The 24,337-nt window shown below is 41.3% G+C and overlaps 1 protein-coding gene across 1 annotated transcript in view; it reads left to right on the forward strand.

Annotated features, from left to right (window-relative positions):
• LOC148891560 (MAGUK p55 subfamily member 7-like) overlaps positions 1-23,005 on the forward strand; it is a 28,940-nt gene extending 5,935 nt beyond the window's left edge. Inside the window, exons 6-18 of the mRNA XM_089008007.1 lie at positions 1,434-1,515; positions 2,745-2,830; positions 6,884-6,958; positions 7,332-7,528; positions 7,617-7,675; positions 7,837-7,857; positions 9,823-9,876; positions 11,904-12,077; positions 15,585-15,665; positions 15,760-15,853; positions 16,011-16,119; positions 18,327-18,470; positions 20,527-23,005. Coding sequence (XP_088864133.1) covers positions 1,434-1,515; positions 2,745-2,830; positions 6,884-6,958; positions 7,332-7,528; positions 7,617-7,675; positions 7,837-7,857; positions 9,823-9,876; positions 11,904-12,077; positions 15,585-15,665; positions 15,760-15,853; positions 16,011-16,119; positions 18,327-18,470; positions 20,527-20,757 — 1,407 coding nt within the window. The 3' untranslated portion in view covers positions 20,758-23,005. The remainder of the gene's footprint in view (positions 1-1,433; positions 1,516-2,744; positions 2,831-6,883; positions 6,959-7,331; positions 7,529-7,616; positions 7,676-7,836; positions 7,858-9,822; positions 9,877-11,903; positions 12,078-15,584; positions 15,666-15,759; positions 15,854-16,010; positions 16,120-18,326; positions 18,471-20,526) is intronic.
• Positions 23,006-24,337: the final 1,332 nt, after the last annotated feature.

The raw sequence follows: 24,337 nt of genomic DNA on the forward strand, positions 1-24,337 counted from the left end.
ATATATATATATATATATATATATATATATATTCATATTCATAGAGCCATATACTCGGATAATTGCTCTTTAAAGAGCGCCACATGTTCTGCAACAAGGCATCCGAAGGCAATGTAAAGCTCAAGCGGTCAACGTTGGCAGCTGCGATAATGTTGTGCTGTCACAAATGCGGCACAAAGTAAAAGTTGCCCAATGTCACGACATAAAGCAGAAAAGGCTTTGGGCTGAAAGTGGGGGTGGAGTTAAGGGGCTAAATGGCGACAAGGCCGCACTGAGTGAGCATAAACAAATGTTTCCCAAGCAATGTTGTGGCGCAGTAAAAATTGTTGTTTCTGTGGATCTCATCTGGTAGTCCCTCCAGTTTGAGTATTTTTGTCTGGTGGGAGCTGTTGAAATCACTCAATCGGTTTCTTCGCATTGACGTTAACTGAGATCATTCCCGCTATGCGTCTGATATGAATTAACGTTCAAGGCTGGTCTTTAATCATGACTAATTATCTTGGTCCTACCAGAATGTCTGATTTCGGTATGGTCCAAACTATTGTCACTTGTATCTGGAAAATTCCTGGATCAGGACTGGACCGAACGGGGATGAAAGTTCAAAGAACACCATTCCACCAAGGCCACAAAGTCTTAAAAATTTGTTGTTCCCCTGAAAAATGAAAAGGACACGAATTTGGTGGACTTAAATGTCGATCGAGGTCTTCGTAAAGTTCTTCTAGTGATTGTCTGCTGTGATTAACATTTACCAGATTTTGTTCCACGAGCGGGTCCAGTCGTTCATTAGCGAATGGCCGCAACGTCATCATCAAAAGTAAAGCATTTGTTTCTTATCGTACAGTCTGACTTCCCATGAAATGTTTTTGACATCTGTTAAGAGGATTAAGTGGAAGATTTCGACAAAATGCTCCCTGCGCTCATTTGAAATGTATCTCTTTAAAGTGACTTTATTTGATAATATGAAAAATATGATTGCCGTTGAGGGCAAATTTGAGAATGCGCATATTCACCTAACGACTGGGTATTTTTCTTGATTCGTCGAGTGAAGATTCAACCCAATGATGGGGAACAGACGCTTGTATAGATCTCATAAAAAAAAAAATACAAAAAAACAACTTGGAAAGAGGGTGACCTTTGTCTGACATGCTCATTTTGATTGATGCAACATGTTTGGATTTTCCACACAATGGGACTACACCCCAGTCTGGGCTGATTGTTGTCCAGTACACAAGATGCATTTTCCACTCTTGACTTTCACTGTGTATCAGAAATAATGCAGATTGGTATCACATTCTGGCACTGTTGGTGTGCCGCCTCGATTGAAAGAATATTCATTGGAATGAAGCAGCCTCCAATAAAAATGTCATGACGTTATTTTCACTATTTATTTGGTACTTATCGTATTTTCTCCCCTGTATGCCACCACCCTTGAGGGTGCGACCATTAAAAGGGATCAATCCACCGGGGCGATTGTTGTGGCGAGGGTCATGCAAGGAGGCGCTGCCCACAAAAGCGGTAAGCTACGCTTCAAGTTTATGAAAGGTTTCAGTGGTACTTGTCCCCCCCAATTCAAATCGGTTCTGTCCTGCAAGTTTGTCCTAAGTTGTTGGTTTTGAGTGTACAAATAAGTCTGCCATTCACACTGCAAAAAAATATATAAAGAAAAGTTCGATATGAAGTGAGGCTAACTGCTAGCTTAACTGGTGACCGCGCTGTTAGCAATCTCTTCTCTGTGTCATTTCGTTTGCGTTGAATGACTTAGGGGACAATTGGTGTAATCGATCAGGACAATCTTTTGGAAACATCAGACCAAGCTTTAATTTTGAGTCGTAGCATCATGAGTGATAATTCACTGCCAGACATGTGCAAAATGTGTTCACTCCAGTGCCATGGTTTTGGCCATTGTCACTTGAATTCCAGGACCCACAAAATAGTGAGTTTTAGGACTACATAAACATTCACTACAGCGTTAAAAACCTTAGACTCTCTTCTTTTATCAGAAAAAAATGAGTTAATTCCTAAATTATATGGGCCTGGAGTTATATGAGCTTAAAATGAGGGTGGCTGTCCAAAATACAATGCAATACATAAATACAGGGTTAGTTTATTTAGCGCTGCCACAACAGACTCTCTTCTTTCATCAGAAAAAATGAGTTAATTCCTAAATTATATGGGCCTGGAGTTATATGAGCTTGAAATGAGGGTGGCTGGGCAAAATACAATGCAATACATAAATACAGGGTTAGTTTATTTAGCGCTCCCACAAAAGACTCTCTTCTGTCATTGGAAAAAAAAGAGTTAATTCCTAAATTATATGGGCCTAGAGTTAAATGAGCTTGAAATGAGGGCAACTGTCCAAAATACAATGCAATACATCAATATTATATTTTATATAGCACTCCAACAACAGCTGAAGCTGGAACAAAGTGCGAACTTTGGAAAAAAGGGAAATGCTGCCCCCTTGTGGAAGGGGAAAACATTGCCAGAGGCCAGGGCTTTATCAACACCCAAGCATGAAAAAACAAAACCCGAACAAATTCGGTAATGACGCTCTACGTCATATTTTCAATTCCTGAATAAATTTATGAATGGCAGTGAATGAGTCTATTTTTTTTTCTTTCTTGACTTTCTTGAGTCTTTAGTTTTTTTTTTTCTTGTACAAATATGGTTAATCAAACAGTTGGGAGGGTTTCCACTGGACTTGAGAGCGGTTCATGAAATGTACTGTACGTTCCATTCCGTAGGCCTGATTCACGAAGGAGATGAGCTCAAAGAAGTCAACGGCGTCGCAGTGGATTGCAGGAAGCTGAAAGAAATTCTTCCGCTGATGGTTCGTTTCATATTATCTTACTGTGTTATTATTATTTTTCGTATTAAATTCATTCATTTTTATTAGATGTATAAAGTGTGACATCTGACCAACGAATAACCCACATTTAACACACTGGATAGTGTTTCTGACAAAACTATCTTGTAGTCATGTCACAAAGCAAAATGTCTCATTGGGTTTTTACAAGTTTTGTACTACACAAGACAGAGCAACAAAGTATTTCCTGTTTTGGCTACACAAACAACACGTGTCAGTAAGATTAATTTCGTGTTCGATATGGTCTTTTTTTTATGGAGGCAAGAAAAATATGAAGCATTGGGAATTTGAAGCTATGCAGCCAAGAAATGGTAAACTCAGGGTTGACGAAGAAGTTTTCATGAATTCTGAAGGTGAAGAGGTTAAGCCAAAAAATGATCTTTTTTCAATGAATTTGTATGAAATAAGCTTGACATTTCATATTTATTTAATATGTTTGAAAAACGACATATGATAAAATTAAAGTCATATCATCCGATGCAAATGATTTATTGGAGCGCACAACGGGTGTTTGTGTATTTTGGTGTGCTATGCCCGGACAGAAAAAACTCGCAGACTCATATAAGCCTTAAAATCAAATACAATCACTTTTAGGAGTCGGAACGTACATACGGCAATGATTAAAAAACAATACTACTATTAATAATAAAATAAAATAAATCATTAAATAAATAAATATTGTATTTTCTGGAACATAAGGCACACCTTCAACGAATGACATACAGTGAGACCTCAACTTACGAACTTAATTGGTTCCCAGACAGTGTGTAAGGCGAAAAGTGTGTATCTAAAACAAAAAATCCCATAGGAAACCATTAAAATGGGCGTAATCCGTTCCCGGGTTTCCATAAAATATACTTTTCAACTAAATAAGCCTTAAAACTACACACAACCTACCTTATCCTATGTATAATAAATGTGCTATTGTATTGTAATGAAAGAAATACACTGCACTGTATAATAAAGTCACTTTATTTACATTTGTGATGGTCATTGATGGCTCTTAATTGACACCTGTTGCTTTCTGACTTATAAGGTCTTACGAAACTGAGGCATCACATTATCATTCATCATGTTGATGATTCTCATAGCATTTTCTGGATGGAACTGTTCAATAAAAGCCTGCACATCAACTGCCTAATGGCCTGCTTCTGCTTGTCCTCTTGAAGGCAAATCAAATTATCTGTGTTGATGACCTCATTATGGTCAGCAACAAGCTCCTCGATGTCATCTGCATTCACTTCGAGTCCCGCAGGTGCTGGCAGAGATTTTATTACAACAAAAGTCCGATGATTCCACGGACGCGGAATAAAACGCGCCAAAAGAAGGCGGGCGGGGCGAATAAAATGGCACGCTCGCGATCGGAAACCGGAAAGCAACAAACGTACGCGATCGCGTCTAACAATCACCTCGTGCAAAGCAAACTGTTGGATTTGCCAGCACAAGACACACGATTCACTTTCGTCGTAATCATGTCACTGGTGAGGTGACGGTGACTCGTTGAAATGAAATGAAATTGAAGTGTCGTGAGCGGCGGCCCCGCCCCAGCTGTCAACTCGCACGTGACAATTTAGCGTGACTATTGACACGCTGTTCCGGTGTGTGTGAAAACACTTGCTTTGATTGGCTTACCATGACACATGACTCTACCCTTTAGCCAATCACTTCTATCGCATCTTGACAGGGGGTGCATTCAAGTGTAGCAACACAAAACGTTGGCAAGTGTTTGTCCCTGCTCATTCAGTTAGACAATGCTTTCCAAACAGCCTAGAGTCATCAGAATCAGAATCAGAATCATCTTTATTGCCAAGTATGTAGAACACACAAGGAATTTGTTTCCGGTAGAACACGCTGCACTAGTATCGTCGTCAAAAAAAAAACTGCTAAGTGGCACTATACAGTTCCATTTTGGCGACTGTTGAAAGAGTTCAAAGAGTTCAAAGAGTTAATGGCTTGGGGGAAGAAGCTGTTTAAATGTCTGCTGGATTTGGTGCGCATGGATCGGTAGCGCCTGCCTGAGGGGAGTAGCTGGAAAAGGTGGTGGGCAGGGTGCGGAGGGTCCAGTAGGATTTTCCGCGCCCTAGTTTGGATTCTTGCAGTGTGCAAGTCCTCGAGAGTGGGTAGGGCGGTGCCAATGATTTTTTTCTGCCGTCCTAACTGTCCGTTGAAATCAGATTTTGTCCATTTTTGTGGCGGCCCCGAACTAAACGGTGATGGAAGAACACAGGATGGATTCGATGACAGCCGTGTAGAAATGTTGCAGCACCTCCTGTGGCAGGCCATGATTCTTTAGCAGCCTCAGGAAGTACATTCTCAGTTGGGCCTTTTTCAGGATAGAGTTGGTGTTGACCTCCCACTTCATGTCCTGGGAGACTGTGATTCCCAGGAACTTGAAGGTCTCAACGGTTGACACCAGGCAGTTGGATAGTGTGAGGGGTAGCTGTGGTGATGGATGTTTCCTGAAGTCCACAATCATCTCAACTGTCTTGAGCGTGTTCAGCTCCAGGTTGTGACGGCTGCACCAGAGCTCCAGCTGCTCCACTTGTTGTCGGTACGCAGACTCATCGCCGTCTTTGATGAGACCGATGACCGTGGTGTCGTCTGCGAACTTTATGAATTTGATAAGATTTGATTTCATAAGAAGTCGTGCGCTATTCTCGAAACTGAACGCACCCCAAGTCTTGGATGATAAATAAGCAGAGCAGAGTAGACGTGTACGGCTGGTAGTTTCTTCAATTTATTCATAGTAACGCACCACATTTGAACTGAGGCTGAACACGAGCCTGTGGTGTTTATTTTCCGGTCCCATAATAGTAAAATTATCTGCAAAAAGCTCCTCGGAGGCGATGGACGTGTGAATTCAGAGAGAGGGGGTGTGGAAAGTAGCGCCGGCTGGAGTGCTGTTTGGTCGCGTGCTTCCGCCGAAGATCACTCTGCCAGATCCGAAGGTCGTGTGCTTTGGAGTTCCAGCCGTGGTGGATGTGTAATATGAAAATAGTGCTTATTATAAGGTTTAATTTTCATAAATTTGACGTTCGTAAGACGAAAAATTCATAATATAAGGTGTTCGTATAAGTTGAGGTCTCACTATATTTAAAAACCTTTTCCATACATAAAGTGCACCGGATTATGTGGTGCATGGTCAGCTTGCGAAACAAAATTGTTTGTTTTAGGTGTGCCTTATAGTGCAGAAAATACAGTAATTGATTATTTTCTCTCTCTCTCTCTCTCTCTCTCTCTCTCTCTCTCTCTCTCTCTCTCTCTCTCTCTCTCTCTCTCTCTCTCTCTCTCTCTCTCTCTCTCTCTCTCTCTCCAAATACTTTATATCTTTATATCTATATCTATATCTATATCTAATCTATATCTGATCTATATCTCTATCTAAATCTAAATATTTATAAATACAGGTAACATCCGATTTACGACCGGCGCGACTTACAACCACCCGCACTTACGACCATGACCGCCGGACCCTATTTTTTAAATTTTAATTGTACGGCTGGCACCGCAATGCGCTCGCAGCCTGGCAGCGCAGCAATCAACAGTGTGATGGCACCGTAGGGGGGGAGGGTGGGGAGCGTCTGCGCTCGTGCATGCGGGACCTACGCGACAAGAACGGGGGGAGCCGCTGCCTCTTTGAGACAGTTCGTTCTGCTTTGGGGCGAGGTGGCGCAGACAACCGCGGGGTCGGGCCATGCGTCGGCGCGGATAGCGGAGTAAGGCCGGGGAGGGGGCAACCGGTAGAACACCGGTGACCCACATCCACGCCCGCCCGCCCCCGTGGCGTCCGAATCAGGTCGTTTGCAAGTCATTTACACAGAGTCTCGATTCATCATTTTGAATGGTTTTCAACTTACGACCATTTTGACTGACGATCGTTTGGATGGAACGGAACTTGGTCGTAACTCGGATGTTACTTGTGTATATAACAAAATAACAAAGCGAGTGGGTGTACTTTATTTCCAAACTTTCAAACTTTTAACACCTTTCTTTTAACATATCACTCATGGTGTGCAGGCACGCTCTCGGGGTGATGTGACATTCACAATTGTTCCTGCCTTCTCAGAGCAAGAAGTGTTGCCCACTAAGAAGGTACAAAAAATGACATCTTCCCTTTTGTGGTCTTCCTTTGACATGAGCCTCGTATTGTGGTTGTATTTCTTTTTTATGCGCATAACCGCCCATCTGGTTACAGTAAAAGGAGATTACGAAAAGTGTCATGTCATGTGTTTGCTGCCGCCGCATCATAACAGCTTCGACCAGAAGACCACCAGTGCATTTGTGCAAGCGATTTCGACAGTTTGTGGAAACTCTCAAATGATCGCAACGGAGCAAGACAAATAATTGTCGGTGCCGATGGTCATTTTTCAGTGCCATGCTAATTTATGCGTTAGATGATGACACCGTGATCATTATACAAGGCGGGAAAGAAATATGTTTTTTTTTATAAATTTACTTTTCCCAGCTGTTTGTGAGAACTCTCTTTGACTACAACCCGAGTGAGGATCCAGCCGTGCCATGCAAGGACGCAGCCATCGCTTTTAAAAGAGGCGATGTCCTCCAGATTGTCACCATGGAGGATGACACCTGGTGGCAAGCGTGCCATGTTACCGATAGTAACACGCGAGCGGGGCTTATTCCCTCCCAGCAGCTCCAGGAGAGGTGATGTTTTTCATCTTTTGCTCATTCCTGCGACCCTTTTGCGAGGCCGGCATTTAAACCCACACTGATTGCAATGAACAATCTTCAGGAGAGTAGCGCTACAGCGACCTCAAACCTTGTTCCGACGACAACAAGTCAAGACAGAAGGTGATCGCCCAACATTTTCTTTCCACATCACCAGTAAAACGAGCAAAACACATTGAAATTCCGGCCCAGAAGCTCAATGCAAACACTCAGAGTTTTGTGTTCAAATCAGGAAAAAAACCCACCTGTTTTCATTGTACTCACCATTGTGTTTTCCTCCACAGGTGCTGCAGAAGAGGGCAAAGGTACTTGCAGTTTTCATGTGTATTGACTCACACCAACAATTGGGAATCTAAAATACAACAGAACCTCAAAATAAATACATAAATAAAAAAATAAATAAATAATGGGTGAATGAATGCACAAAAATAATAAAGAAGAAAATAAATAACAAATAAGTAAATAGCTAAAAGAATGAATGAATACATGAATAAACAAACAAATGAATGACTGAATAAAATAAATACGTAAAGAAATAAATGAATAGCTCTTATGAATAGCTCTAATTAATTAATTAATTAATCAATTAATTAAAGCTGTTTTCATAGGTAGGTTGCGTTGCAGCATAGGAAGTAGACGATTCAGATGGACTTTCTACCACCAAATGGATTATTTTGCCAGGCACATCTCTAATAATACTAATAATTCATTTAGCTATCTACTTGTACTTTGTTAATTAATTAATTAATCAATTAATTAATTAATAAACAAAGTACAAGTAGATAGCTAAATGAACGAATTAATAAATAAATATTAGGTGAATAAATTGGTTAATAAATGAACAAAATAAATAATAAAAAAGTAAATAAACAATAAATACACAGCAAAATTAATTAATTAGTTAATTAATAAACAAATATTGGGTGAATAATAAATAGATGAATGAATAAAATGAATAATAAATGATTAAATGAATAATAAACAAAGTACAGGTATATAGCTAAATGAAAGAATGAATGACTCAACAATCAAACAAAAGAACGAACGCACGCACGCACATACACACGCACATACACACGCACATACATACACATAAATAAATAAATAAATAAATAAAGAGTGTGATGCCGCTCAACTTCTTTCAAAAACTCAGGAAAGATCTTTAAAAAAAATTATAGACAACAGTAAGGTGTTTGAAGACTACCTCTCTCACCTCTTGATGTTTTCTAGCAGGGGTGTCCGAAGTCGATCTTCAAGGGCCGCCGTCCTGCCTGTTTTCCAGGTCCCCCAGCTGCAACGCACCTGATTCAAATCATCAGGAATGTTCTGATGCTGCTTTAGAGCTGGCTGATGAGCTGATCATTTGAATCAGGTGTGTGGACAGTGACACCCCCCACCAGGTTAAGCCTGTTTTATAGGCATTGTTGGGGCTAAAAAAGTACATGTACATCTTATGCTCGACTGTTCGTTATGAAAAGAAGAAAATTGAGGGATTTGTATTCGTGACCGGCATCGATCCAGCCAGTGTAATTCTGTCAGGAGGTCAGTTCAACCAGGTGTTGGTAATTTTGCAGAGGCGTACAGGGGGAGCTGTTGTGGGAGTAGTCGCGGCGAACTTTCTAAATCTTGGCCAATCAAAGGAGGACTTCTCATTCCTTTTAAATGTGGCGCCATGTTTACAACTCGACATGGCGCATCTTTACTTTGATGTGGTTTAAGGAAGTAAACGATTCAGATGGACTACCACCAAATGGTTTATTTTTATTATTATACATCTATTATTATACATCTCTAATAATACTAATAATACTCCCTCCGCTATGCCAGATCGCCCAGTTTGGGGAAGAGCAATGTGCCCAGCTCAAGTGTGAAAAAGGATATGCCGTTTGGTTTCACGTTTAGTTCATAAAACATTTAGCTTTTGCTCCAAATTGTCCAGAAAAAATCGGCGTTTGGGGTTCCGCTGTACATGTCCAATTTGAGATCACAGTATTTGACTTTCTTTGGGATTTAATTTAGAAAACAAGTCATTTCGCAAATCTCCCTCAACATGTGGATGATTCTGTGGAAATGTTTCAACCACTTTGTAACAGTAATCTCATTCTTAATGTTCCGAAATTATGGCTATCGTTCCTCAATCCAGTCATCATTCAAATTTCCAAAGCAAAATAGTTGTAGACTTGACTAGACATGTGCTAATACTTTTCAGTATAACATTTCAGAGGTTGATGTTCGTGATTTCTCCCCCCACACCCCTTCTCTCACTCTAGTTTTTCCAATTGAGGACGATGTTGACTATGGAGCTATAACTGGAATACACATCGGTAAGATGTTTGACTTGTTCCACATAAATCCCGATAATATTGGAAAGAAGACTTGCGCAACAGAACACAATACAAGTTGGGGCAATTAGACATGACAAGTCACAAGTACGGGCACCAAGAAAAACAGATATATGAGGCTGCTTCATCTGATTAAGCATTTTATGGCTTTAACGGTTGCAGGGCAAGAACTAGAAAAGCAAAGAATGTGGTTGAAGCCCACCATTTTCCCCTCGTCTGTCTCCGGCTCATAAATTGCAGATGATGTTTGTGCTGATTGCCATGCGTGCACGTGAGCGGAGAAGTCGATATAGATGAGCGACTGGAACCATTCCTGACTGTAAAATATGTCATCAGGCCAATATCGTTGTCTGGGATTCCATGATAACAATTCATCCGCATCTGAATTGTATTGTATTCCCTTTAGCATAGCTCCATCTAATAATGCAACGCACCATACATACAAAAACAGCTTTAAAGTCGCTCATCTATCTGAATTGTATTGTATTCCCCGTAGCATAGAGCCATCGAATAATGCGACGTACCAACATACAAAAACAGCTTTAAAATAGGCCATCTATCAGAATTGTATTGTATTCCCCTTAGCAAAGCTCCATCTAATAAGGCAACGCACCCTACCTATGAAAACAGCTTTAAAGTAGGCCATCTTGAATTCGAGTTCCACGTAACCAAAGGCTCGTCACGGTGTAAAGAGAGGAAACAGACAGATATGCTTACAAAGTCAAATTACACCCCATGTCTGAGTGAGCTCGGCATCACCGCTGCGCAGTACTTAACGTCACGAAAGGGAGCGTGCGGACAAAAACAGGCCAGACCGCAGGCGCATGGCAGACGCTGGCTGTCATGCTGCATACAAATCACCACGGGCACACTTTTCTACTTTTATTCTGGGGGGCTTGAGTCCCCCCTCTTGTCAAATATTCACTCTTTTTTGCCGTTAAAGTTCCTTGACGGAAAATGCCAATTGGCAACAGATTTTGGGCGGGAATGGTTTAGAAGGCATTGTCCGTGACATCTTTTAAAGGGGTCTTTGGGTGACATTTGTTTAAAAGTTGGAGCCGCTTCAAACATTCATCACTTAGCTCGGCCCGTAATGATTGGCCAAATAAAAGCGTTGGCTATTGTGCAACGATGGATTTGAAATCAAACAAGCAGTGTGATTAATGACTCGATGTAATCTTTCATTTAAAGGGAATTACCGCCGTCATACAACAGACTACCTCCATTTCCAAGGCCTCCCCCGTTCACTTGGAATCGCCTCCAATTGTGAAAGAATGGAAATTAAATACAGACTGAGGGGTGCGCGAATGTGGAGCGTTTTCATTTTGCGCTCACGTGGTAGTCTACATTCGCTTAGGCCGGTCATGTCCAAAGTCCGGCCCGGGGGCCAAATGCGGCCCGTGATCAAAATGGCACAAATAAATTCTTTAATCGATTGCAAACATGTATGCTTTCCTCTTCAGAACTATTTGAATCATATTCATAACTGGATGTGTAACAAGAAAGCATATTCTCAGAATCTGAAGCCATTGTTTTCATTCTTCAGCAAGGCAAGACGTCTTGGTGACACACAAACAAGGGAGCGGGACCTTCTGAAAATGACCAATTCGCAGCTCAATTTTTTGCAGATTTTGGACACTAAGTCATTTTTATTGGTGTTTTGCATTTGACTAAAAATATCATACTGCGTTTTTTGGGTATTTTAGATGCTATAAAACGTTTTTCTGATGTCAGTTAAAAAACAAAAAAGTGACGTCGGTTGTCCTTTAAATTGCAGGACCCACAGAATAGGCAATAAGTGTAATTGTGAGCACAAAAGGTTGGTCGCTGTGTACCCTGCGATTGGTTCAAGGTGTCCCTGGTCTACTCCCCCAAGACGGCCGGGATAGGCTTTTGAACACGACCCTCTTGAGGATAATCGACCAGAAAATGGACGGATGCATCGATAGTACTGATGAGCTGAATTACAAAGCTTCAGGCCTCTCTCTGTCTTGCTCTCTCTTTCTCAGCTGGTTTAAGAAAGAGTTTCCGGCTAGGTAAGAAGAGCAACTGGGTCAAAGAAGCAGCACGTTCCAAAAGGTGGAGCTCAGGAGTTTACGAGTCTATTTCTCCGCTGACCTACATGGAGGTCATCCCTTACAATCCAGATCCAGAAGAAAAACACAATTTGGTTGTCTTGGTTGGTAAGTACGACTGGTCTATGCTGGTCTATGCATTCCCGTCAGGAATGTTTTGTTTTTCAATTTGTATCGAATTAGCCGTGCGTTCAACTGTGCTCCATTTGGGGTTCCTACCCTCCGCCTCCCTCGCAGTTATCGAAACTGAGATTGATTAAGATTTATGTTGCTACTTATGGATGCAAGAGTGATCCTTTCCCATCAGAACTGTATAAACACCGTCAGAAAAACGTCATGTCGGAATACTTTGTATTATTTTAAGTTCTCTGCCAATCCTTGCGAGGCCTGCTTTATGTACTTTTGTTCCCTTGAGGGTTTTCATGCAACGTTACGGCCCAACTGTAGGCCACCGCTCGGTAAACACGGCGCCCTACGCCGAGCACGAAGCGACTTCGGGGGGTAGCTGAAAGAATCGAGACAGGAAGCCAGAAATACAAGCAATGAACAGAAAGAGGCCAAAGAATTGATTAGGAAGAAAAAAAATCCCTCCAAAATGTCAGCCAAGTGCTCCAACTCACTGGAAAACCGAAAAGCAGCTTGGATTTGAATCTCTTTTAATTGGGTTGGAATTTATCCGCACTCTGGACTGGGTTTCGCTGTCTACAGCAAGGGCCACGGGTCATCGTTTAAAAAAAAAAAAAAAAAGCTTTTGGCATTGAAAGTTATAGACGGGAAAACCCTGAAGCAGGAAGCAGCCCGAGAATCTTATCCCAGGTTGAAAAGCTGTCACAACGGATAAAACAATCGTCCATTCTGCCCGCCATCGGATGAGGAAAACGACGACTGGTCTTAAATGTCACATCCGTTAAGCGAAAAGGTCAGTTGACAGTATCCACCTCTCCTGATTGGGGCTCGTTTCTGGTTCCGCAGAACCGCTGAGAAAGCCATTAAGCGACGTGAAGGCGGAGAGTCATGAAAACGTTAGCTTTTGTCATGCACTGAATCCGTTCGACGCTAGGATGGAAAAGGAAGCTATTTCAGGAATCTCGATTTTTCAGATTCACTCCGGAGAGTCTGATGCAATCTCGGACGGCCCAAAACAATGGAGAGGAAAATCCCAGATGTTACTGCGCGTGTGTGAGTGTGTGTATTTACGCCTGCCGCCCGTGTTTATCCTGTCCATCCTACACAGTAACAGACATCGATACGGTGTAACTTTGCAGATGTTACAAACGTGATGGATTTTCCAGAGGGTATACGGGGCATTAATCGTGGCACAGGATGGATCCAACCCCTCCCAAAAAATACGTTGGAGAATGGTTCTCCAACTAAAAACAGCATGAAATGAGAGCTGTGTCTGTCTTGAGTGTTCTGCTCACTTTCTCTTTTCTTCTGATGGCAAACGCAGATGCGCCACTATGAGCACCAAACTGAAGCGATGCCGGATTTATTGTTAAAGAAACCGTCAGTGCTTACTGGCACGGCGAGTAATTTTTGCTACTGCTGGCGAGGCAGAATGAAGTCTTTTTATTTCTCGATTTATTTATTTGAACTCATTCACCGACATTTCTGGATTTATTCGGGAATTAAAAATATGACGTAGAGCAGCATTCCTTGTTTTTTCTTGCAAGAGGTGCCGATAGAGTGTTGGTCAGACCTCTGGCAATGTTTTTCCCACCTCTCGAAGGGGCAGCATTTGCTATTTGTACAGCCCGCCCCCATTTCAAGCTCCATAACTCCAGACCCATATAATTTAAAGATTAACGATTAAAGATTTTTTTCTGATGAAAGAAGAGAGTGTCAGATTTCTTACGCTGCATTGAAAGTTTGTGTAGTCCTAAAACTCAATATTCTGTGGATCCTAGAATTTGAGTGAAAATGACAAAAAACCTGGCACTGGAGTAGACACATTCGCACATCGTCTGGCAGTGAATGAGTTAATGTAAATTCAAGTAAAACAATGCTACCGTTTTCGATAACATCACATTGTTGGCACCGCCCTACCCACTCTCAAGGACTTGCAGACTGCAAGAATAAAAACAAGGGCGCGGAAAATCCTACTGGACCCTCCACACCCTGTCCACCACGTTTTCCAGCGACTCACCTCAGGCAGGCTATTGATCCATGCCCACCGAATCCAGCAGACATTTTAACAGCTTCTTCCCCCAAGCCATTAACTTTCTAAACAGTAAACCAAATAGAACTGTATAGTGTCTCTTTGCAATCTTTTAATGATGATACTAGTGCAGCGTGTTCTACCGGAGACAAATTCCTTGTGTGTTCTACATACAGTGATACCTCAGCTTCCCAGAAAGTGTGTATAAGACAAAAAGTGTGTCTTCCAAACATTATTTTCTCATAGGAAACCATTAAAAATGAGAATAATCCGTTTCTAGGTCCCCATAAAACATAATTTTCGACTAAATGAGCCTTAAAACTACATAAAATATATATTTTATTTTATATATAATAAATATGCTATTGTATTGTAATTAAAGAAATAAACTGCACAGTATAATAAAGTCATGTTATTTACGTTTGTGATGGTCATTGATGTAGTTGCCTCTTGAGGATATCCGAGTTAAGTTGCCATGCTTTCTCGGGATGATATCCTCACACACTGTCCCCTACTAGCTGCTTTTCGTTAATCCAAATCAACAGTTTTTCAACCTCTTCCATTGCCTGAGACCATTGTTTAGACAACACAGAAACACCCTTGGGCACACGTAGCAATGGGCGACTTAGCGTACTGGTACTGGGACGCTAAATCACACCAGCGCACACCTCGTTTGTGTTTTTCGATGACCTCCTTCTTCCTCGACCGTAATTTTCTTTTGTTTCTTCTTTGGCTTAACACTAGCCTGTGGTGGCATCTTTTTCAGTCCTTAAAAAGCAAAAGTACTCCACTCGATAGCAAACCATGTATGCCAAGATTATATTCTCGCAAATTTAATGTTCGTAAGGGGAAAAGTTTGTTAGCTAAAGCGTTCGTAAACTGAGGTATCACTGTACTTGGCAATAAAGAGGATTCTCATTCTGATTCTGATCACAGCAGTTATATGCGAAATGCTTGTTCCGTCTTTATGAGATTGATTGGCAAAGCGATTCAGGGTGGCCTTGACCTGTCGCCGGTAGCTGGGATAGGCTACAGCTCACCTGCGACCATGATGCGGATGAGTGATGTCAAAAGAAAACGAAGATCAGAGGATATCGATATTCAAGGGAGTCCGAAAAAATATCGATATAACCGGGACTATCGATATATCCGACCCTGTTTGCATGTAATTTTCTCCTTACATTCATAGAAATAGTATCGTAATAAGCAGTACTATCGATATATCCAATATCGATATAACGAGACTTTACTGTATTTTAATTACAATACAGCACATATATGCTTTGTTTTTCTACTTCTTCCTTTCCTTTCCTCTTCCTTCCATGACTGCTGCTGTGAAATCTAAATTTCTCCACTGTAAGACTAATAAAGGCTAATCCAATCCAAAATCAAAAATCTGATCATCTACCAACCACCACAAAACAGCCTAGCACAGATTTCTGCTCTTTTGTGTTTAGGACCAAGCGGCGTTGGCGTTCATGAACTGAAGAGGAGGATCCTACTCTCCGATCCTGACCTCTACGGTACAAGCGTACCATGTAAGGCCAAAGAAAATCGACCCCCCCCTTTTTGAGCCCACTTTTTATATGATTCGGGCTGTTGTCCTCCGCTTGCCAACATCTTCCCATCCAGACACCACACGTGAGAAGAGAAGCCAAGAAACCGAAGGGATGGATTATCATTTTGTGTCCGTCCACAAATTCGAAGAGGACATTCTCAACCGCAGGTACATGAAATTGCAGACTGACATGTGTGTTGGTCATTCTACTATCCATCTGTGTTTTTGATTTTTGAGAGGAAAGCCCCTTCCCGCCCCCCACTCCCACCCCTCACTCTTCCGACGTTTATGTGTTTCTCTGCCCCCGGTTAACGTCTGTCTTTAGGTTTATAGACTACGGGACGTACAGAGGTCATTACTACGGAACAAGTCTGAACTCGGTTTCCCGGGTGATGGCTGAGGGCAAAGTGTGCCTATTGGATGTACATCCCTGTGTAAGTGTCGGATAACGGCTAGCGTAATGTGCATACCCCAACGAAAGAGCAAATCGTGGTGAAGAAAAAAATAAATAATGTTGGGATCCCAGATTCTCTCTGGAGAATCATTCCTTTTTATGATGTTTAACGTTGCGATAAAAAGTGTATTTTATTGTGATGGACGGGACATCCCGATAGGTTTCAGAATGTCTGGAAAATGTCGTCTTTTGACCCTGATGTATTACCCGAGAACTGAATTAAACTTTAGTGGCAAAGGCTGGAAAATGTTGCTTACGCATAGATTTTTTTTTCAATTGGTCCGTGGTAAATTTCGTCAATTGGGCCGTGGTAAATTTCGTAGTCACTTAAAGGACAGCCGACGTCTCCGGACAAGTTGTGTCCATAATTTGTAAAATGGCTTCAAATGACTTCTACTCAGCGTATTTTACAAAGATTCCACCACATATCGCTATATTTTACGTTTTAAGAATTGCGCTGAATATTCCGGAAGTCTTGTTTTTGACTTAGTGACGAGTCCGTGCGTGACATCACTGAAGGAACGCCCCTGACCGAAAAAAAGGGCACATTGTAGCAGTCCTTCCATCACGTCAATGCATTTTGCTGTGCTTGTTTGGTCTGAAAACATCATGTTGCACCAAAAAGAGCCAGAAGAGGGCGACCAAGCTCCATATAAGGAATTTATCAGCCTGTGGAAACGGGCTGATTAATTCCTCACTGGAGTCACCATTTTCTGCCTCTTTTTTGGTGATCCATTTCCCCCCAATGTTGCCTCAAAATGGTGCAGAATAAATTCTTTAATCGATTGCAAACATGCTTTCCTCTTCAGAGAACTATTTGAATCATATTCATAACTGGATGTGTAACAAGAAAGCATATTCTCCGAATCTGAAGCCATTGTTTTGATTCTCCAGCAATGCAAGACATCTTGGCGTGACATCACGAACTGGGGGCGGGACTTTCTGAAAATGCCCAATTCGCCGCTCAATTTTTATTGGTGTTTTGCATTTGACTAAAAATATCATACTGCGTGTTTTGGGTATTTTAGATGCTATAAAACGTTTTTCTGATGTCAGTTAGGAAACAAAAAAGTGACGTCGGTTGTCCTTTAAACGTTGTTCCTTGGTATCAACATTGGCAATAGTTATATTTTTTGCCACGAGCAGGAAAAAAATAGATAAAAAATAAATTCAGAATAAATACAATAAAAATAACAAACAATAATATAAAAAAAAAAAAATAAAAATGGCAAAGGCTGGAAAATGTCATTGTTGCTCACGCATAGATCCTTTTTTTTCATTTGGTATACGGTAAATTTCATAAAGTACATATTTATTATAAAATGACTATTTTGAGATGCTACAAGATGTTGAAATAAAGGTCCTCAACTCACTTCAACACTGAATAAAACCAATAAAAAATTTTAAATGGCAAACGCTGAAGACGTTATTCATGCATAGATTTTTTTTTCAATTGAGACGCGGTAAATTTCTTAAAGTAGTTCATAATAAAAAAAAAAATAATAATAATAATAATAATAATAATAATAATAACAATACATTTCATTTATAAGCGCCTTTCACAACTCTCAAGGACACTTTACAGTTATTATAAAAAGACTACCTGTATTTTGAGATGCTACAAGATGTTGAAATAAAATTCCTCAACTAACTTCAACAATTCCTTGGTATCAACATTGGCAATAGTTATATTGCTTTTGGCATGAGCACACAGATACATAAACAGAAAAATAAATAAAATAAAAAAATAAAATAAAATAAAAAGAAATAAAAAATACAATAACAAATAAAATTAAATGTGACAAAAAATCAAATCAAATAAAAAAAATAGTAAAATACAATAAGTAAAAATACAATTAAAAAAATTTAAATAACAAATAAAACAAAATTCAATAAAAAATAGAAATAAATATAAAAGAAATAAAATAAGACAAAATACAAAAAAGTAAAATAAAAAAAAAGGACTGACGAAAATGTGGTGATGTCCTCCATGACGTTTGTGTTTTGAAAAATTTCATGAAGTATACTATGGACGTACACTGTAAAGTCACATGATTTTCAGCACTGCAATTGATCACATAATTATTTTAGAGTTGTTTTCTCTGCCTCATTTCTTGTATTTTTTTTTTTCCGCCAACAAGGACAATAAGTTTTCCAATGTTTTCCCCCCCGACCCCACCCCACCAGAAACTGAAGCGGGTCTACACACTGGAATACAAACCCTACGTGGTTTTTGTGAAACCCCCGCGCATGGAGGAGTTGCGGCTCACCAGGAGGAGAGCGAAATTCATCTGTGACGAAGACGACTCGAATCAAGTCAGGATGTTCTCGGTAAGAAAAATAGTTAAGATGTCGCCTACGCAGTCAGGTATGCTTCTAGGGACATCTGAGGTCACAAAACCTGGACGGTCATAAGACTCTTTGGTATTAAGTCTGAGTTTTTTTGTCTTTTTTTAAAAAAAAACACTCACATCAAGTCAGTGACGTGCAGTGAGGTTCACGGCTGGTGAGGCACTGACGTCATCACAGTCAGATTTACAAACATTAACTCTACAGAGTAGTTGATTCACCATTTGATTGGCAACAGTTAACGTGATTTGTTTAAAATGTCATGTCAGCATTCTTTATATAAACTGTAGCATGGAAAAAAAGAATTAAAAAAATGTGATTATCTTGTTACCTTTACTCATAAATGAAGTCCATGTGCCGCTCCTTCTGAAAAAAAAGGCATCAATAACTTTCAGTTATTGATGCAACAGTTTTAAAAGTCTCTCTATTTCTTTCAATTTAGATATGTAAATTCTGAAAACAAGGCCAAGCAACACGAAAAAATGACTGGATGGTTGCACTTAACTTGCTGTTTACTGTAGCTTGTTCTCACTAATGCTATTATTCTTCAGCCAAGGAGGCGCAAGAAGAATCTGTAATCACCAGCGCCCCCTGTCATAAGGCAGAAGAAATGTGTGCCTCACCTATGCACACAGTTTTGATGAAAATAAAATAAAATAAACACTGTACTACAGTGTTTATAATGTAAAGTGACTCTACATTATATACACCAGCTCAACGGTAGAAATTTAGTTCTTATACTAAAAGCGCTTGAACACTTTAATAGCAATAAGCAGAGGGACGACAATGCGGTCTCACTGCAGAGCAAGCCAGCACAGTGAGCATAGTCATTGCGCAATCCATGGTGAGGCTCAGCCGGCTGCTGCCTCACCGCTCGTCTCTACTTAGTATTTGAACGGTAAATGTGAAAATTCAGTGATTTTGAAAAAAAAAAATCCCAAAACAGTGAAGTTAAATGAAAAAGAACTTTAAAATGCAAATCACTAAGTAAATATAACTGTTTAATTTATTTTTTCATTTGATATTTCCATGATGACAGGTGAGGCACGGCCTCACCTGCCTCCCCTGACTGCACGTCACTGCATCAAGTACACTTGCAGGTGCTCAGTAATTTTAGCAAAAGTGTTTTCATTTTATAAAAGTGTCAAGCACGTTGGGCGAGATCTGACCCGGTCAGGAGCCGACTGCGATATGTTCTTGACTTTCTTTCAAACATTGTCAGACATTGTGAAAAGAATACAGACGCTCCCCACCTTACGAACGAGATACATTCCGAGCGGTCGTTTGTAAGGTGAATTTGTTTGTAAGTTGATTCGGTGCTATATTTTGTATGTTTAAGTCCAACACTGAACAGGGAAGTATAAAACACAGACGCTCCAACAGTCGGAAAATAAATTGACTCTACTGTAGTACGACGATATATATCCTTGGGTTTCAGTAAGCCATTACTGAAGCTGCTAATTACGTGCCAGCAGCCATTATCTGTTGTTATGCACCGCGTCCTCCTGGAGCATCAACTGGGAGGAGGAATTTCCTCCCCGCCGACATACTCGACACAGCCAATCTTAAGCGAGCTCGGCCGGAAAAAGGCGCGCAATACAAAATCTAACTTACAGCAGTGTCTGAAACTCATGACAAAAAGTTAGCGGACACCAGGGCAGACAACTCTGAAAAGTTGTACGCCCTGGGCCTCCGGGCAGACGTTATTTCAAACACTGCTTACGGCATCTCTGCCCGAACATTTTTCAACATACTGTACCCGCAAAAATGTTCGTCTGTACCGTTATTCGTAAATTGAATGTTCGTAAGTTGGGGAGGGTCTGTAAATCTACACTGGAGTGCACTGTGGTTATGCGATTTCAAAAACAACTTGCTGGAGGATATTTGGTCAACCTTGAGGCCAAGCCACAACGTATGTTTTTTAAAATCATTATTCCATCGCTGTCACTCACTCTATGCATCTGTAAGTTGTCTTAGCGATAACCAAATCGATTATCCTGCCAGACAAAATAAACCGTTGAGTCTTTTCTTTCCACAGGAGGAAGATTTCGAAGATATGATTGACTCAGCCGAAACCACGGAAGCCCAGCACGGTCACATGTTTGACAAGGTGATCGTGAACGGAGACGTCGCTGTGGCCTTCAGAGAGTTGAAGGCAGACCTCCAGCGGCTTCGCGAAGCTACCGTCCGTTGGATTCCAGCAGAGTGGCTTTGCTTCTCGCCGACAAAGGCGAGGAGGAGTTGCGGACTTTTGGCTGGCTGGATTTGATCTGGGGAGGGAAAGGTCTTTCTAAAATGAAGACTTAAAGGAGGGGCGGAGATGGGGTGAAGAAAGTCAAGCCTGAATGAAAAAAGTTGGTTAAGACTAAAAAAGAAAAAGGGTGTCCATATAGCACAAAACCGTAATCCATCAGAACGAAGGTGAACTCGCAATCATCAGACGTTTGCCAAACGTCCTGTAATATCTCTCAAGATAGAACGACGCTGTCCAGAAAGTTGTTTTTTTGTCAATCTATACAAAGGCCGACCCCATGCTTTAATCTACACATCGACGTTAGCCAAAAAGCTGTTTTTTTCCAGCCCCCTCTAATGTTTCACATTCTCCTCAAATCGTCTCAGTACTATTTGCGTCATTTTGACAGTCAAAGAACGGCCGAGGAAAGCATGACGGTGTTTTTGTAGAGAGACAACCATTTGGTTGGGCTTCTTATTAGAGAACAGCCATTCAAAAGTTTGGAAAAGAGAAGATTAACCTTTTTTTAAAAAATACATAAATAAATGAGTAAGCACGTAAGTAAATAAATAAATAACCAGGCAAACAAAATAAATAAATAAGCAGGTAAATAAACAGATAAATAAAAGAATGAACAAATAAATACGTACATACAAACAGGTGAACAAATGCATTAAGGAACAAACTAACACATTAATATAATAAATAAATAAATAAATAAATAAATAAATTAAAAAAACAAATGAAAAAATAAAGACATAAAAGCAAGTAAAGCAACAAATGAATACACAAATGAATAAAAAAGTGAATGAATAAATAAATAAATAAATACATAGATTTCCCCCAGGTTCATCCAGAAAATGTTGCAGATCAACCTCTTCATTGTGTATGACAATTTTATCAACCCTTAAAGGACAACCGACATCACTTTTTTGTTTCCTGACCTCAGAAAAACGTTTTATCGCATCTAAAATACCCAAAACACGCAGTATGATATTTTTGTCAAATGCAAAACACCAATAAAAATGACTTAAAGTGTCCAAAAACTACTTCAAATTGAACCCGGAAGTGGCCAGTTTCAGAAGGTCCCGCCCCCTTGTTCGTGTGTCACCCCAAGACGTCTTGCCTTCCTGGAGAAACAAAACAATGGCTTCAGATTCGGAGAATATACTTTCTTGTTACTCATCCAGTTATTAATATGATTCAAATAGTTCTGAAGAGGAAAGCATACATGTTTGCAATCGATTAAAGAATTTATTCCGTGTCATTTTGAGGCAATAGGGGCGGGGGGAAATGTCGCACCCAAAACAGGCAGATGATGGCGACAAAGCTCCGTGTGTAATAATAATTCATGGGCTCAAAATGTTTGTCACAACACACAAGGATTCACCATCGCGTTATTTATGTGTTTTCCTTCTAATTTCGCCATCAACACGGATCAACACGAAGTTTTCAGACCAAACAAAGTACCGCAAAATGCATTGACGTGATGAAAGGACAACTACAATGTGTCCTATCTCGGTCAGGGGCGTTCCTTCAGTGATGTGACGTGAGGACTCGTCACCAATTCAACAACAAGACTTCCGGAATATTCAGCCTTAGTCTTAAAACGTAAAATATAGCTATATGCGGTGGAATCTTTGTAAAATACGCTCAGAAGAAGTCATTTGAAGCCATTTTACAAAATATGGACACAACTTGTCCGGAGACGTCGGTTGTCCTTCATTGGTCATAAATTCATTGGTATTCATGAATTTATTCGGGAATTGAAAAATTATGTGGAGCGCCATTCCTGAATTTGTTCGAATTTTGGCTTTTCTGGCGGAGGTTGCTGATAAAGCACTGGTCAGACCTCTGGCAATGTTCTTTCCCTTCGACGAGGGGGTGGCATTTGACCTTTTGTACAGTCGCCCCCATTTCAAGATCATATTATCCAGAGCCATATAATTTAGGAGAGCCATATGATTTAGAGAGTCTATGGTTTCTTCTGCTGCATTGAATGTTGATGTAGTCCTAAAACCCAATATTCTGTGGGTCTTGGAATTCAAGTGACAATGACAAAAATGCTGGCACTGCAGAGGACACATATTTGCACATTGTCTGGCAGTGAATGAGTTAAAAATATGTTTTGTCAAAGGTGAAGGTGATTTATTTTTGTGTCTCCAGCGTCTCAAGCGCGGCTCTAACACAAACTGTTCCAAATAAAACTGTCTCCTGTCTTTCCTCCAAGTTTTTTTTTTCTCATATTAAATTCAAAAATCACATACAATCAAGTACGGTCGGATTGATAGAAGCATAACGTGCTCACGTGCGGTAAACTGTCCGTGTTTCTGCTTGTGGTAGCGTTTTTTTTTTTTTTTTTCATATTTCAAATAATGTACGCCGTGCTACAACTTTTATACAGGAATTATAATTAACATTGACCACTATCATATACAGGAAATAAAGCGGTCACGTTGTCATCAAATGGTGAGTATTGTCATGATCCGGTTGGCGACCAACGGGGGGCGCTGTCGGCCCCGCCTGCACCTGCACAGGTGCTGGTCGTCCCGATCAGATTGGCGACCAGCGGGTAGCGACGTCAGCCCTGCCGGCAGCCTCGCAGGTGCTGGTCGTTATAATCAATGACACTTAAAAGGACACCTGGCACGATCATCCGGTGCCGATTCATTGTTTGTTTGCTGCGTGGTTGCAGCATGCATCGTGTACGTGTTTGTTTTAACCTTGGCGGGCTTTTACTTTTGGTCTTCTTTTGCTACTTTGTATTTTTTCCATTCAGATCATTTTGATGTTTTACATTTTGTTCCTGCTGACTTTATTTTAATACAATTTGTCAAACAAGCTCCTGCTCCCTCCTGCCTGCTTTTTGGGATCCGAACCCGCCATCACCACCTCGCAAAACCGTGACAGAATGAATCGGCCAACGATCGGATCCCGCAGGTACATCGGACCCGTCTCATTTCCACCCTGTGCCTGGCAATGCTACGTCCACGTTAGCGCAAGCCTCGTCGAGTTTGAATTGCGTCACTCGACGAGCCGCAACGTCCACGTAAACGTCCGGCCGAGACCTACTTCCAGGTGGCCGTCCAGGGTGACACTGGGTGACTGGCATTGCACGCCCATGTCCAGCCACGCTGTCGTCGTGCATGACGAATTGAGTCTCATCCACGACGAGCCGTGCAACGTCCGCGTCAACGTCAGTCCGAGACCCCACTCACCGCTGGATCCCGGAGCGGCTCTGGACTGGTCTCGTTCCCCCGGAGCCGGGCAGTTCACGCCCACGTCGGCGTCCGACCGAGACCTGGTCCCATACGGCCGTACGGGGTGCCATTCTGCGCCTGGCAGTTCGACGTCCACGCAGAGCCATGCGCCGTCGCGTGAACGTGCGAGAGGGATCGCACTCACGCCCACGACGATCCGTGCCGCGTCTTCGTCCACCCCAGGCCGAGTCCCGTTCCCATCAGGCCGCCGCCCGTCGTATGCTGGAGAGGCAGCGGTTGCCCTCTCCACCGACCGTTCCCTGGCGAGTGGACCTTTTGGGAGACTGTTGGGACTTCTGGAAGCAGCCCCTTGAAGGGGGGGTACTGTCATGATCTGGTTGGCGACCAACGGGGGG

The sequence above is a fragment of the Hippocampus bargibanti genome, linkage group LG11 (genome assembly GCF_051943395.1).
Source record: "Hippocampus bargibanti isolate YZ-2025 linkage group LG11, ASM5194339v1, whole genome shotgun sequence".
Classification (NCBI taxonomy): Eukaryota; Metazoa; Chordata; class Actinopteri; order Syngnathiformes; family Syngnathidae; genus Hippocampus; species Hippocampus bargibanti.